A 16,418-nucleotide genomic window follows, 5' to 3' on the forward strand; every position below is an offset into this window, starting at 1 on the left:
TTTTTTCAGGATCCCAGGATTCAAAGGTTTTTCCAGTCAGCAACTTCTATAACACATGCCTCTTTTCTTTCAGTGAGCTCATATCCCCTTCAATTTCAAGATCTGCTGATTCTTTCTTAGTCAAATCCATCATGTTCATGAATCATACAATCATAGAATACTAGAACAGGAAGGGACCTCTAATATGCGGTGCCACTAATATGCATGGACGGCCAACTATCCCTTCAGTTCCTTCCCTGCTGCCGCCAGCATCATTCGGAACCTCAGTTGCTCTCCAGCTTTTCAAAATATTCACAGTTCATTTCATTGTTAGTGTAGTTTAGCGTAGTTTGTTATTGTGTTTTCAGTTAATAGTTAAAACAGTCAGTGTTATTACAAAATATATATTTTTTCTCTCTTTTATTGTTAAGACAATTTTTTATTTTTGTCGTGGCAATTTGTTTTCCTGGCTAGGAAACCTGGTTCCCCAGGCTTCAAACGTCTGTCTTGCAGGCTCTCAATCCCCATTTCCGATGGGCACTCTCAGTGGGTCGGGTGCCTGGGGCAGGCACACATCACAGCCCAGTACCAGCACTGCAGACCATTAATGGCATGGATGCAAAAGGCCAGGGAGTTAAAATTGAAGATTCTCTCCCTGGAGAACACCATGAGGCTGGCGTCGGACCCAGAGCACTCCTCTCCACCTAAGCAGCCCTCCCCAGTGGTTGTGGCTGAGAAGGCTGCTCTGGATCTGGCATCAGGGACTCATCCTCTAATCAGTCCAGGAAGAGATCCCATTCCTCAAGTAAGGGTTCAAAAAAATGGAGCCAAACACCCAAAATATTCCCTGCACCAACCTCATCTAGGGCACCGCACAGGGAGGTACTGGAACCATCTGGCATCAATGGTTCCTAAGGACCCAAGGACCTCACAAAGGTGGCTACCAAGGCATTGGAGAAACCTAAATCAAAATTGGCGCCGCCAGCACTGTCTGACTCAGTCTCGATACTGACGAAGGCAAGGACTAAGTTGGTGTCTTTGGACACACCCTTGGCACTGAAGAAACGTAGGTCACAATTTGGAACTGTCAGCACCTATGTTGCCCCCAGCACCGAGGAAGCACAAGCATCTGGCACCGACAGCCATGCAGTCGGCACCATTGGCACCACAAGTAGGGACAGTACTGCCCTCTACACTGCCTTCGGCACCAATGACTCTGGCACCAGAACCTTTCAGAATAGCAGAGGAGCTTAGAGTTACATCTGTACCAACTACAGGCAGTCCCCGAGTTACGCGGATCTGACTTACATCGGATCTGCAGTTACGAACAGGGTTCTTCTCGCCCCGGAGAACGGGAGTGGCGGGACGCCCAGATGCGCCGCGGTCCCACCGCCCGTGTCCTACGGGGTGAGAAAAGCTGCTCCGTGTCTCCCTGGTCTGCTGGGGGGAACCCCCCCAGCAGACCAGGGAGACGCAGAGCAAAGCCGCGGAGCACGCGGGCAGCGGGACAGCCCAGATGCGCCGCGGCTGTCCCGCTGCCGGCATCCTCCGAGGCTTTGCTCCCCGTCTCCCTGGTCTGCAGTTTTCAAGCATCTAAAAGGGTGTTACAAGGAGGAATGGGAAAAATTGTTCTCCTTGGCCTCTGATTATAGGACAAGAAGTAATTGGTTTAAACTTGAAGCAAGGGAGGTTTAGGTTGGACATTAAGAAAAACTTCCTAACTGTCAGGATGGTTAAACACTGGAGTAAATTGCCTACGGAATCTCCATCACTGGAGATATTTAAGAGCAGGTTGGGAAGATATCTATCAGGGATGATCCAGATGGTCTTTGGTCCTGCCTGAGGGTAGGGAAGAGAGGGTTATTCACCTTGTGCAGTAACGGAGATTCTTAGAGATGGTTGTTCCGTAGGTATATGCTTCACCTTAGCTGTTAGGGCACTGTTGCGCACCTAGTTAGACATTTTTGGTAGCAGTACCTTTTGGTAGGCTGCACATGCACAGCAGACAGCATGCACGTGCTGCTACTACACATGCGCAGCCAACTGTCCCTTCAGTTCCTTCTCTGCACTGGAAGGAGAACAAGAATATCTGAAGCAGAAGTAAGAAAGAGCGTGGTAGAGCACCCACAGGGACAACCATCTTGAAGAATATCTGTTACTGAACAAGGTGAGTAACTCTCTCTCTCTCTCTCTTCTTTGAGGATTGTCCCTGTAGGTGCTCCACCTTAGGTGACAGTGTGCATAGGCATGCTTTTTATCCCTATTTCACCCACAAAAAGACTGATTGCAGATAACTCCCTATCAAGATGGGGAGACCAACTCAGCAAACACACTGAGCAGGGTTCCTGGACCACCAAGAATCCCAGTTGCACATAATTTTCAGGGAGCTGCATTCAATATACGAACCCTGAAAATGATTGTTTATTTGAACCTTGCCCATTCAAGTAATTTTATACAACATGACAATATGTTATTATATCAGCAGAACAGGGAGAACAAGGACCACCTTCCTTTGCATAGGAATAATCAGTGTCTGGAACTGTTGCATTTGTCGCCAGGTCACCATCTCTGTGCACTTTCCAGGATTGCACAACATGTTGACAACCAGACTCAAAAGATATGTCTCCAGAGACCCTGATTAGGAACTAAATTCGTGGTCTAGATCAACTTTCAGCAGTGGGGAGTCCCATCATGGGATCTCTTTGCATCTCAAGAGAATGAGAAATGCCTGATGTACTGCTGCAGAGTAGCTTGAGGCCACAATCCCAGGGGAAATGCATTTCTAGCTCAATGATCAGAACAGCAAACTGCTCATTCCCACCCATCCTCTTTTACCACAAGTTCTAAGGAAAATCAAGCAAGATAGAGCATCAGGGATGTTGATTGCTCTATGGTGTTCCAGGCAATTCTGGTTCCAGAGCATTCTCCAGATGTCCTTCTGTCCATGAATCCATATTCAGCTATTATCAGAGCTCCTGTGAGAGGATAGAGGCAGAATCCAACATTCCAACCCAGAATCCCTCCATTTAACAATAAGGTATTTGGGTGAACAGTGGACTTATAAAAGTCATGCTTGCAGGTGTTACCACCACCTTTAGTAATAGTAGGAAAAATCTATAAGGAAATGCTATGCAACAAAATGGAAAAATATTCTGTCTGGTGCCAGCATCATCAGGTGCCCTCAAAATCTTCTGAGATCCCTACTATTGTGGATTATTTTCTCTCTGAAAAGGTCAAGGGTCACCATCAACTTCTTGAAAGTATGCTTGGAAGATTTTGATGCTTTCTAGCATCCAATAGAGTGACATTCAGTCCTGTCTTACAACAAGACTTCTGAATTGACCTTGTTGCTGAAACCTTCCTTGATATGAGACCTCAGTCCTATGCTATCAGCTTTGATGTATACCCTCATTTGAACCTTGAGACTCATGCTCATTCATGCATCATTCTATGGAAGTTGCATTTTTATTAGTCACTTCAGACAGAAGAAGCGAGCCATGGTCTCTTATGATGGACCTTCCCTATGCAGACTTCCATGTGAACAAGGTTTTCTTTAGGTTACACCACAAATTCAATACAAAAGAAATCTTTGAATTCAATCTGAAGGAAATCATCCATTTATCTGTCTTCTAGCTGAAATCTTACCCCAAAAGAGAACTGGAATCTCCGTTCTCTAGTTATTCATAAAGCTTTAGCCTTCTACTTATAAAGGATGGAATTCTGAAAATTACCAAAGCTGTTTCCTTCATTTGCCATATAAATGAAAGAGGAAGGGCCTTATTTTGGGCTATTGGCAATGGAAAGTTATGTGGAGAGGTGGTCAATCCACACCACTCCTTATGCTCTCGGATTGGAGTGCAAGGAAAGGGCCATAAGCCGCAAGCCAATGGACTGCTAGTAAAAAATTATCTGGTCTCCCGTGCATACTGTATATGCACAACTCAAATAGAATACAGGTAGGGGGCACACATTTTGAAGAACTCCAGTTACTTCAAGATAAGTAACTCTTCTGTTGCCTTGTTGTCCTTACCAAATCCAAACCCATGCGATTGCATTCTATTGATCTATGTTTACTGAATGGCTTTATTGAATACAACAGGGGTGGGCAAATACTATCCTGTGGGTCAGATCCAGTTCCCCAGAGTTAGCTCCTGGCGGGCCATTGCCACTATATTTATCTGCGTCTCCATAGGTATGGCTAATTGCAGCTCCTATTGGCCATGGATTGCCCACAGCTCCCATTGGCTAGAAACGGTGATCTGTGGGAGCTGCAACTGACCATGCCTGTGGAGGCTCAGGTAAATATATCAGCAGAGGCCCACCAGACACTAACCTTGGTGAAACAGTGATGTTTTATTGCCCACCCCTGGAGTACAGTCTTATCTTACATTGATCGTAGTATTCTTGTTCAGTTTGAAACTGGGATTTTATTGCATGGTAGAAGAGCCTGAACTTTGTGGTGCATACATCTTTCTTACCTCAAAAACGTATTGTGAAGCTTAATTAATTAAGTATTCTGGATCAAGAAATAAAAGCACTATTGAAATTCAGGATGTTACTAATAACAACAAAAACTGCCATTTATAAAACTGGAATATATATGGGAATTTTCAGAAACTTTATTAAAGTTTGATTTAAAGTAAAACACATTTTTGCATATTAGTAGCAAGTAGTTAAATAAGATTCCCAAGTTAGCCACTAACCTGCTGTGTTACTTCACCTAATGACCAGAGCAAGGGCTCCTGTGATTGGCCCTCACTATGGATATCACCATACAGGATAGTTGAGCAAGAAGTTGAAGATATGCCCAAAGGGATTGGAAAAGTGGGAATAGGACAGGTGTCTTGCATCTTGTACCTGTTGTATACTTAAGGATTTTTTCCAACACCAGCTGACGAAAGACCTGATGAGGCATGATCAGAAAGCGTTCTGTTACATTTGAAGTGGGATCATGGATCTTGGGATTTAAATGTTTAGGAAGGGGCTGGTGAAAACGTTTGCATATGATGCTTTGTGCCTTATTGTTGTCTCAGTCACTCTATACACATCATGTTCCTTCTATTTCTTCTCCTTCATCAACTGAGTTTAAATATCATTAGGCTTATACAAGTACACACATCCTGGAGAATTTTTAAAAGTTCTAGGTCTTTTTGGGGATATACACTTAAGCCAGGTCTAATTAGACCTGGAAGGTTGGCTTAAGATATTCAACTCCAGCTACATAAAATTTGTAGCTGTGGTTGGCTTAACTTTAAGACGAGCTGGGTGCCATCCCCACAGCAGGAGGCTGATGGGAGCAAATGCTCCCATTGGCTCACCTCACTCCTTGCTGAGAGGATAACAGGTAGCAGCTGGAGCTGCCGTCAGTGGTTGATTTATGGGTATTAACTAGCCCCGCTAAATTGAATGCCAGACGGTCAACCTCCGGTGAGTCAGGTGAAGACATGCCCTCAGTTGTATTTTAACTGTAAACAAAAAAGTACCTAGGACAACAATATCTCATTTAATTGGCCTTTTTAGTTTACAATTCAAAACTCCACTGATACATATCTTTGCAACTTCAAAGTCTGATTTCAGATAGAAATAAACTAAACAACAAGTAAATATATCTCTATTTATAAAAATATGTTGACAGCTGATGTGAAATTTAATTCAGGGTTTTTTTTTTTCAAATTATTTTGTAGAACCGTCATGAAATCCGGCTCAGAGTTGGTTAAAGCTGGATTACGTGCATTCTTTGAAAATGCAGCTGAAGATCTGGAAAAGACTTTAGAAAATCTTAAACTTGGGAAATTTACCCATTCAAGAACACAAATTAAAGGTGTCTCACAGAACATTAACTATACTACCGTGGCATTGTTACCTATATTGACCTCAATTTTTGAACATATTGCACAGCATCAGTTTGGTGTTGATTTACTCCGTAAGTCTTTTCATTTTTGTCAGTTATTTTCAAAGGTTTGCTCTGTTGTAATAACATAAAGGCTTTTAATACTGAATGCATGAATTCATTGAACTAAAGTCTGTGTTCAGACCTTGGTGTATTGCCAGTGTTAAGACTGAAATTAACTCAATTTAATTTTTGTTTAAAATTTTTTGACTTCGTTAGAGATAGATTGCTATAAATCTGGAATAATTGAGAACAGATCAGTTAATTCCAAAATTATTTTAAGCTTCTGGAAATATATGTTTTGTTTAAAAGGGCAAATTGCTTTTTTAAATCTTCATTCCCTATGTAAAAATAAGAGATTTTAAGTGATGAAAGCATAGTTATTTATTCATAATACCTCTCCAAACAACTGAGATTAATTTAAAATTCCCCTTTAACTTTGTCTTATCTAGTGTGGGTGGATAATACAAATATAATTTCCTTAAAATGAAAATAAGATATTGCAGAAACTTCTTTTGCATACTTTTATTTTGTTGGAGTAAAATGAGCAAGAAGTTGATATGTCCAAAATTCTGTAGTAAAAGAAGAATGCACTGTTTTCATCTTACACTTGAGAGAGTATCCTATGAAATGAATTCTTGCTTAGTTTGAAATATTAACAATTAAAATATCATGAATAAGAAATACTGATTTTCAGACGTTTTTAAAATGCTGATGGCAAGGAGAAGTAAACAATTCCATTCACTCTAAGTATTTCACCTGAGGTTTAGCAATATGTCCATCTGTACGCCACATTTCTTTTATGCATTTGTATTGATTGTGACGAAGAGGTAAAGGAGATAGAGAGTAAAGGTCTGATATCAGTGGAAAGATTCTCACTGAGTCCAATATGCTTTGGATCGGGCCTTTACAGATAACATATGTGTCGACTGCTTTGGTTTAACTGGGAAATTAATCCTTTAAAATTTGATTATTTGAGAATGTTAAGATATATTGGTAAATTTAAGAGTGAATAATGGTCTGCAGAGTTGTGAGAGTTACATAAATCCTTGGATAGTTACCAGATAAACCAATAAATTAATTAAATTAAATTGCAGTTAGTATTCAGTTAGATTGTAATACATGGAAAAAATATTGTTTTCTATTTTACAAGAGTAGCTTTTCAGTGAGTTTATAATAACAATATGCCAATTGTCTTTTTTTCTTTCAGTTGGTGATGTGCAAGTTTCATGTTACAGAATTCTTTGTAGTCTGTATTCCCTTGGGACCGGAAAGAACATCTATGTTGAAAGGTATTGAATAAAAGTGGTTAATGAAACTAGAGATATTATTGCTTGCTGTCCATCTATCAAGAGAGAGCTATTTCAAAATAATGACTTAAGGCCAGATTTTTAAAGATATTTAGGCATTGCTGTGCTCAGCACTGAAATGCCTAGCTGAATCTAAATACAGTAGACAGTCAGTTGGATTTTGGCTCCTAAATACCCAACTCGCTTTTGAAAATGATATTTAGCCTCCTAAATTAGTTGGATGTTGTAGCACTAAGAATAGCTATGCCTAAATGCCTTTAAAAATCTGGACTTTAATTCACTAAAAAAAGATAAGTGATATCAGTACAAATAATCATAGCCATCCTTACCCACACACAGAATACACAGTTGCATAGAAAGCCCAAAAATATGGGGCACCACTGAGTCTTAGGGTACATCTACACAGCAGCGTTATTTCAGAATAACTGACATTATTCCAAAATAACAAAGAGAGTGTCTGCACAGCACTCAGGTCAGACACTGGGTTCTCAAAGTACAAACAACGCTACACAGGTATCTATCAAACACAAGCAGTTTATTTCCTGACAGCTATCAGCTGTGCCCCTTAATTAAAAGAACAACATGATAGGAAAAGTGGCATTTCTTACATCCCTTCGGCTAGCCGGAAACCCTGTTCGGCGGTGGATGAAGTGGGAGACTGTCTCAGGTTCCAAGGCACTGGTACCCAAAGCCTGTTGGTGAGGTCCAAATTGCTGTGTTATGGTGCAGCTTCAAATACTGTGTCTCTACCTCGTTTGTGGCAGTTTGGAAATATCTGGAGGTTACTCATTGCTTGTTACAGTATGGTTTAGCTGTACTACTTGTCCTTTGACTTTGTTTACGTGATCAGTACATTTAGGTAAACAAGATTGTTATGTTCCTGCCCTTATCTACAATTCGTTCTTGCTACAAATGCATATGTTCCTAGAGGCTTGCTTCTGGCTCATCAGTAGTAGGGAAAAGGGGGAGGAATGCAGGCCTCCCCACCCCTATACTTCACATGTACAGAGTTCTTCCGCAATTGACCCCTATGCCATGTTCTGTGGCTCTGCTTCCTCCTGAGGGGATCTAGTTAACTTAAAAGTGAAAAATCCTGTCAGACCTATTGGAACATGAAACCTGTGAAAGAGCCATTCAAGTGGTAATGAAGCCATTTAGCAGACATTTGCCATCCCCAGGTATATCATGTCAGTTTCTGAATTTACTGTGTTTAAAATTTGTTTTACAATTATTTCATTAGTGTGTTGCTGAAGATTATAAAATCACATCTCTAAAAAATTGTCATCCTCCTCTTCCCCCCAACGCCGCCCCACCCCATCCGGCCTGCCATTGGGCATAGGATCACTAGTACTGCATAGGGCACCATAAATCCTAAAGACAGCCCTGTAAATAATGGAATGTTTGGAATGATAATGGAAAATGTAAGATGACATTTATGAAAATAAATGTATTAGTATGATAGTTCACTTTTGTATTATTTCTGTATTTAACTATTTCTATGGAAACAGAAACATTGGTGTATCTGATCAGACTAGTAGCCCATCTGGTTCAGCATCCTTTTTATGACTGCAGCCGGAACCAGATGCTTCAGAGATGCTGCCAGAAATCCTGTTGTAATTATATGATATAGAAAATTTCTTCTTACACAGCTAAGTGAGGGAGGATTATACTTTATTTGATTCTTCCTAATCAATCTCTGGTCCTGATGGCTTGTTAATTTTTGTAAGTTTGTTCCTCCAACTCCAAATCTGACTCTTTATTCTCTGAAAATTAATTCTCTTACATCTTTATTCCCTGGCACTAATATTTCCAGTTAGTTCTCTCCCCATTCATAGATGCCGACTTACTCAGATCCCAGGGGTACTTGACCCCCAGGACCCATCCCCCACTCCACCCCTTCCTTTGAGCCTTACCCTTTTCTGGCCCTACTGTGCCTCCACCCCATCTCTTCACATTCCTGCTTCACCCCCCCCTATCCTATTACACTCTCTCCCCATTACACTACCTCCACTTCTTCTCCCTCCCTAGCACCTTTTGTATTCTTCTGAGCAGCTGATTTGTAGTGGGCAGAAGGTACTCGGAGGATGGGAGAGATGCAGATCCATGGGCTGCCAGTGGGGGGATGAGCACCCATTATTTTTCCTTGTTCCAGCCCCATAGCACCAATGGCATTGGCACCTATGCCCCATCATCCTTTGTTGAAAGAAATAATTTGCTCTCTATGGTTGCTCCTTTTACATCTTAATAGTCCATTGAACCCATAGATTCTCAGATTTAGTGGTTCTTAAATATTGAAATAATTTTTATTATATACTTGGCTATTTGCTCTTAAAATTTCTTGTTAGTTCTTCTGATTTCTATTTTTTGTTTTACCTGCATTGTTTGTACTCCCTTGCATTGGCTTTATTTTAATTGGATTTCCATTTATGAAAAGTAAGGCTGTTTGGTTTGAATAATCTTTTGTGTCTTGTAACTTAATGCATGCCTTCTCACGCTATCATATGATATCATTAAAGGAGCTTCCAGGCTAAGGATACTATTTTCCTTACTTTTGCCTTTAGATTATTTTTACTAAATTTCTCATTTTTGTAAATGGACTCAATTTTTCCTACTTGGGTGAGATAAAAAAAATTAAGATTTCACATCTGTATAAAGACGTTAAAGTAACATACTAAATTTTCAGTATTTATATATGATTTTATTTCAATTTTCCTTTTTAAATTAAAAAAAAATCTTCACTATGAAAAATGATTGGGATTCTAATTTTGAATCTTACAAAACCCTTTTTATTCTGAAATGTTCTGGGGTTTCTGTTTCTGATATTGGTTCATAATATTATTTATCAGAAAAAGGATATAAACAGAAATACACATCTTTAATATGGGGATTTTATGTGTATTCTATTTCTACCTTTTACATTTCTTTCCTGCCAATAAAACGACTAAGTTTTTACTATGCGATAAAGTGACCTTATGTTAAAATTGTCCTGCATTTTTTTCTTTCATTTTTATTCATGTATATATAATATTGTATAATCAGGAAAAAGCCTCTCTCCAGAAAATATTGATGACAAGAACAAATACAGAAATTGCAGAGAAATAGGTTATTATGGGCAGTGAATTCACTTGACAATAGGGATGTTTACATGTACTCTGTGATAAATCAATCAATAAAAAGTAGAGAACATTTGAAAAGAAGAAAGGTAGGTTGATCTTATGTAACCCCTTATATGAGCGTTACTAAAGTCATTCTCTGGAGAGGATGAATCACTAGTAAGCTTCTAAGGAGAATAGTCTCTTATATACAGTGTTATATAAAATACTCAGACCAACATAAATATTTTTAATGTTTTCCAGTTATATAAGATCATTTTATTGCCAATTGTTTACACAATAATTATTACAAAAATGTCACCATCTTGCACTGAGAAATAGAACAGATAAATCAGGGATATAGATTTGCATAACTTCATTCTTACATGGAACTTGAATCCAAATATTACAATCTGTTGGTGGGCACTTGAAGAGCAGGTGGTAAGTCAAAATCCCAGATAGTAAGTCACAAGTATAGCAAAGCTGTAGTTGTATTAGACTCACCAGACTTAGTTTTATTGGTAATGCTATAGTTCAGTAATATTAAGCAATGCATATACTGGTTCTACCATCGTTGCATGTATTTTTTAAAAGGTAACTCATCCTACACCATTTCCCTTTAGGTTCCATGCAACTAAAATCTTCCACTGATCATTTTCACTATTATCTCTCATTTAATAAGATGAGTGGTGAAGCAACAAGAGACTATGTTGTAGGTTACTACTTTTGTCTTTTCAGAATTCAGCACTTCCCTAGTTCAGGAAGGTAAATACAGTGTGCAGTATATAAAGCTGCCTTTCTACAATAGGCTTTAGTATTTTTGTAGAGTCTCAGAATAAGACTCTACAAAAATAGATAAACATTGTGTTGTGAAGCTTTGTTTTGCAGTCTTTGGCTATGTCTACATTCACGGCTTCTTGCACGAGAAATATGCAAATGAGGCTAAGCATGGAATATCGCCAAGCCTCATTTGCATATCTAACGAGCTGCCATTTTGCAGAAGAGGCTCTTGCACCAAAAGGAGCTGTCTACACTGCTCCTTACTGCGCAACAAAAACCCTCTTGCGCAATGCCATTATTCCTCGGCTGTGGGCTCTCAACCTGGAGGGCACAAGCAGATCCAAGCAGTTTTCCTTTTCTTTTATGGCTAGATGGGAGGTGCAGGCTACTAATTTAAAAAAAAAACTCTTGTAACATGCAGTCCATAATACAGACCATTCAGGAAGTGTAATTCCCTTCTCTTAGGGCACGTCTGCACAGCAGGGCTAAAACCAAAATAATCTATGCATCTTGAGCTAAGTCAATTGCTTAGCTTAAGTTGAAATAGCTTATTTTGGCTTTTAGAGCTGTCTACACAGCAGGAAGTCTAAGAGTGAGCATTCCTCCTCCGACTTCCCTTACTCCTTGTAAAATGAGGGATACAGGAGTCAGAGTAAGAAGTCCTCCAGCTCTACATTATTTTGACATTGTCGAAATAACTGCTAGTAGTGTAGACATATTTTGGAATAATGTCAATTATTCTGAAATAATGCTGCTATGTAGACATAGCCTTAGAGATGTGATTTCTTGAAACACAATAGAAATGATTATCTGGAAAGTTGCTGGCCTGCTGCTAAAGCTTTTTTTTTTCCTCAGTCCTTGCCCATATTGGCCCTTTAACTGTAAATTGATTGGAAATTAAATCTATGTATATTTGTAGTCCACCCAACTGAGTGTCAGAGAGTATCTTTTAATATTTATGGATATTGGATTTTATGAGGCAATTTGTCCTAATGTCATATGTTGAAACAATGTTTCTCATTTGCAGAGTGTGTAATCACTAAGTTTTAAAAAATATTATTTCACTATTAATCTGAACATTCTGCACCCATTGATTATGATAAAATACCTTTTTAGATCTTTGCTGCTAGTAGAACTGGCAGAGAACAAATGTCTTTAAGATAAACATACTGAAGTAACAACAAATAAACAAGTATATAAAATCTGTTGAAAATTGGAAATGACTGAGTGATATAGAAAATTTTATAACTTCATTGTGAGGCTGATTTGGTTTCTTAGAGTGTCACTGATGTAGAATACATGGCAGGTGCCTTGTGCCTCTCTGCCCCCTTCTTTGTCACCCTCCAGCAAAAGTCACAAACTCTGAAGTGAATTTAGCCCTGGGTATCTAAATTGCAGTCTAAAAATCTGTACAAAGGGATATTTGCATGTATGGTTAGCAGAACTGTGCACACAAGTCCCTAGTTATGCACAGAAACATGGGGTTTGTACATGGAGTAGGTACATGCTCATGTTAGATACACACGTTTTTATCTAAATTTGCTGATGATAGTTGAACACTAAGGATCAGATTTACAAAGTAGCCTGTCCCTCACTTGTATTTGTGCACACACATGTGGTTTTCATTGCCTATGTAAATGCTGTCATTTGTGTGCACAGTTTATGGTCCATCTGTAGTTGGAAGCTGAATCTCTAAAATGTGATGACTAACTACATAGACTTCTGATGCTATATTGGCATTATCTCCATGCATCAGAAGCATGGGTGGCCCGTGACCCAGCCTCCAGGTGAGGCTAGCCCTGGTCCCACCTGGTATGCTCAAGGCTCCATCCTTTCCCCTCCCTTCTCTCCCTTTCCTTCTTGCTCCCTGCTGCACAGGAGCTCAAAGCATCCTCCCTGTGGTTCACAGCTCCAGCACCAAACAGCCAGTGATGAGACCTGAACCCTGGTGCACATTAGCCTCACCACCCAGAGCCCCTTGATGGCCTGGCCACAGTCCTGGCCACAGCTTTGGTGCTGTGGGTGGCTAGATAGTGCAGTCTCTGCACCCCCAACCCCAGTGTTTGGACAGCTGGTTAGCATGGTTGCCATGCCCTCAGATTCAGGACTCCAGGCCATCCCAGAACATTGAGTAGGCAGCGCGACTGAACACCATCTACCCTGGTGGGCTCCAAATCAATGTGGGGAGGCAAATCCACTCCCTACCTACAACATCTGCCACCTGTGATCAGAAGAGCAAAGACAGCATAAGAATGCAAGAGAGCACTATCACCTCATTTATATTCAAAAGGAATGTTTCATATTTTGTGATCAGACCTATTACAAGCCCCATTCTCTCTATGCTCTGTGCAAAGAGCCCTGAGTCTCTGACTGGGCAGGACTGATTAATCACCTGTAAAGCTGTGTTGCCGCACATCTTAGAGGGAATACTGATTACAGCTTCATTTTGATTGTGGATGGCTTCCAGAAAAGATCATTTTTCCACCTTTAAGCTTATTTTCATATGTCTCTCTTAGGGTATGTCTACACTGCAAGTGTTATTTAGTCCGCATCTACAAAATAATAATTCCGCAGCTGTGAAATAATTTAGTCCACGTCTACACAGCAGGCAGTTATTTTGAAATAGTATCAAAATACTGTTACGCTGGAGGACGTCTTACTCCAACTCCTGTTACCCTCATTGTACGAGGAATAAGGGAAGTCGGAGGAAGAGTGCTCTATTTCAGAAGTTGAAGTTGTTGATAGACTTTCACTTGCTTGATGTGACAGAGTTCCAGAATTCTTTGTACTGGATGATCCTAATTTATTGTAATACAAGATAGAAATAATTTCTTTAGCAAGTCTTCAGAAAGTCTTGCAGCTAGCCCAATGTGCTGCCATATGGGTGGAAAATGTGAGGATATCTCTCTTCTGGACATGTAAGGCTGTATGGTTACATTCCTGGGCATAGAATTCTCTTGATAGGTCAGTGTAATTCATATTAATATTGGCTTATTCTTTAGTGTTCCTGAAGTTAGTCTCTTTCTCGTATATACTAAGAGGAAAATATGTATCTAAATATTTTGAGGAAGGTCATTTTATGGCACACTTGAAGTAGCTAATAATAAACCTCAGCTGCAAGAGTGTGCTGTGGGCATATCTCTTTGGTGGGGAAAGAAGATGAGGCAGCAGAAATCAAATTAAATAAAGGAAACGGCAGCAAAAAGCCATAGATGCTGGTAAAATGTTCTATAACTCTGGTCCTTTTTCCCATTTATATGCTACAAACATGGAAGGCTTATTTGGTAATTTTGAAGCCTTTCATAATCTCTAGTGGACAACAATGGACCTTACTACTCATACAAATATCTACTTAACAAGAGCCAGGTACTGGCACATTTTGTTAACAGTGCTTCATTTTATTGTGTCCACTATCTGCAAGTGTGATCTTTACACATCAGCTTTATCAATTCTGCTTTCAATTGTAATTGCAAACTTTTCTTCTAAATGGATGTACTTCTGCTTAGCTGACTTATGAAATAATGTATCAGGAAGTGGTACAATTCAACAGATACCCTATGAATAACAATATTTGTCTGAAATCTTTCAAAATCCTTAGTTTGCAATCTGATTTAAGAAATAAAATTATAATAATCAAATATAATATCCTTGCTTCAGGATAATAAACTCTTCAAGAACGGTTTATTCTTATTTTAATGTGAAATGCCATTTACACTGGGTTTTCATACTGCTGTATCTTCCTATTGAACTCACAGTGCATTATTATATGCTGTAGGTATGTTTATGTGAGAAACACACCATCTTCCCCAAAATAGCAAATAAATTCATAGTTTGATAAAATGGTAAACAAAATTGGAATAAAAATTGATAATTCTGTATAATGTGTGCTGAAATTTTAAGAAAGTGTTTTCCTTTGAAATCACATTAATTACCTATTTCTTTATAGGCAGCGGCCAGCACTTGGTGAGTGCTTAGCATCCCTTGCTGCAGCTATTCCAGTTGCATTCCTTGAACCTTCTCTGAACTGTTACAACCCACTCTCTGTCTTCAACACAAAAACTGCCAGAGAGCGAGCCAGTAAGTACTGTACTTCAGAATATAAAAAGCCATTTGCTGCACTTCAGATAGTGGGAAGAAATCTAAACAATGAGAAAAATAAAAGTGTGGTTAAGTAAATAACTCTCCTGCTTTTGCATTGCTTACTGTTTGTGTCCTTGCTAAACTGTGGTTGAAGCTGGGTGGACATAGTTTCCCTTATCGTGTTTTTCTGAACATTGTTTTGAATTCTTTTTGATAAAACTGTATTTTGTTGTACTCAGGGGTTGGTCTAAGAGCATATTTGCACTACAAAATTTGAGGAGGGACACAATTGTCTGACCCGGTTCAGTGCATCCAAGGCATAATGGGTTTTGGAGGGAAGGAGGTGAGGATGAAGTTTTGCCTGTGAAAACAGAAAACAAAATATTTATGTCTAGGATTAAGGAATCATTCTGTGGACTTCATGAGTATTATTGTTCCATGTAGTTAAAGAATTTGTGATGGACATTGACCCCCAACCATGTGGATTCCCAGTCCCACTAGGTTGACAGAATGGGATTAGTTTGACTTCATTTATAGGGTCCCATTATCCCTGAAAGCATAGCTGGCCCTTATGGCATGCTTTGACTCTCTTTACCTCAGTCAATTATATTTGCTGTCTGCCAAAATAAATCAGTCAAATCTAGACTGTACCCAAACAAAAATCCCTCAGTTTCCTATTGCTCTTTCTCCTCTTCAGACCACAACCTTTCCAAAGCAAACAAACCTATCATGGATGCAACTGACAGCAGTGGTTCCCAAACTTTTTGGCATCACACCCCCTTTTTGATTTTTGAAAAACCCTCATGCCCGCCTCCTCCCCCCAAAAATAGCAGCAAAACTTGTTGAGGAAAAAATAAACCAAAACACTGACAGGGGCAGCAAAACTTGATGGTGGGGGGAGGCTGGATCACCTCGCACCCCCCCCCCCCGAATTTCTTCACCCCCCCCAGGGGGCATGCCCCCCAGTTTGGGAACCCATGGTCTACAGCTTCCCTACCTGACAGCTGTAACAACAGTAACAGTGGTGACAGGCCAGTTGTTCTAGCATATTTGGCAATGAAATAGGCTGCATAGTCAGTTGGTGAATAGGATGTTAAAGAGGGCAGATCTCTGATTAATATATGGAGGTGGAACAGGAAATACAAAGTTCCCCAATCGAGCCTCTCTTTAGAGTCCAGACCAGGGTTGGGCAGAAATAGTATGAGGAGAGGGGTAAGATTTACTGTGACAATCCTATGCAGATCATGTTTCAAAGCCACAAACTAATTTTTCTTTCACTGGTTATAT

General features: G+C 39.7%; 1 protein-coding gene across 22 annotated transcripts in view; it reads left to right on the forward strand.

The window, feature by feature from the left end:
* Window positions 1-16,418, forward strand: part of RYR3 (ryanodine receptor 3) — a 522,680-nt gene that overhangs the window by 401,563 nt on the left and 104,699 nt on the right. For all 22 annotated transcript variants that reach the window (XM_025189447.3, XM_075927047.2, XM_075927048.2 and 19 more), the window contains 3 exons: window positions 5,664-5,902; window positions 7,080-7,161; window positions 14,998-15,128. In XM_025189447.3, coding sequence (XP_025045232.1) covers window positions 5,664-5,902; window positions 7,080-7,161; window positions 14,998-15,128 — 452 coding nt within the window. The remainder of the gene's footprint in view (window positions 1-5,663; window positions 5,903-7,079; window positions 7,162-14,997; window positions 15,129-16,418) is intronic.

The sequence above is a fragment of the Pelodiscus sinensis genome, chromosome 5 (genome assembly GCF_052426305.1).
Source record: "Pelodiscus sinensis isolate ZL-2025 chromosome 5, ASM5242630v1, whole genome shotgun sequence".
In the NCBI taxonomy this organism is placed as follows: domain Eukaryota; kingdom Metazoa; phylum Chordata; order Testudines; family Trionychidae; genus Pelodiscus; species Pelodiscus sinensis.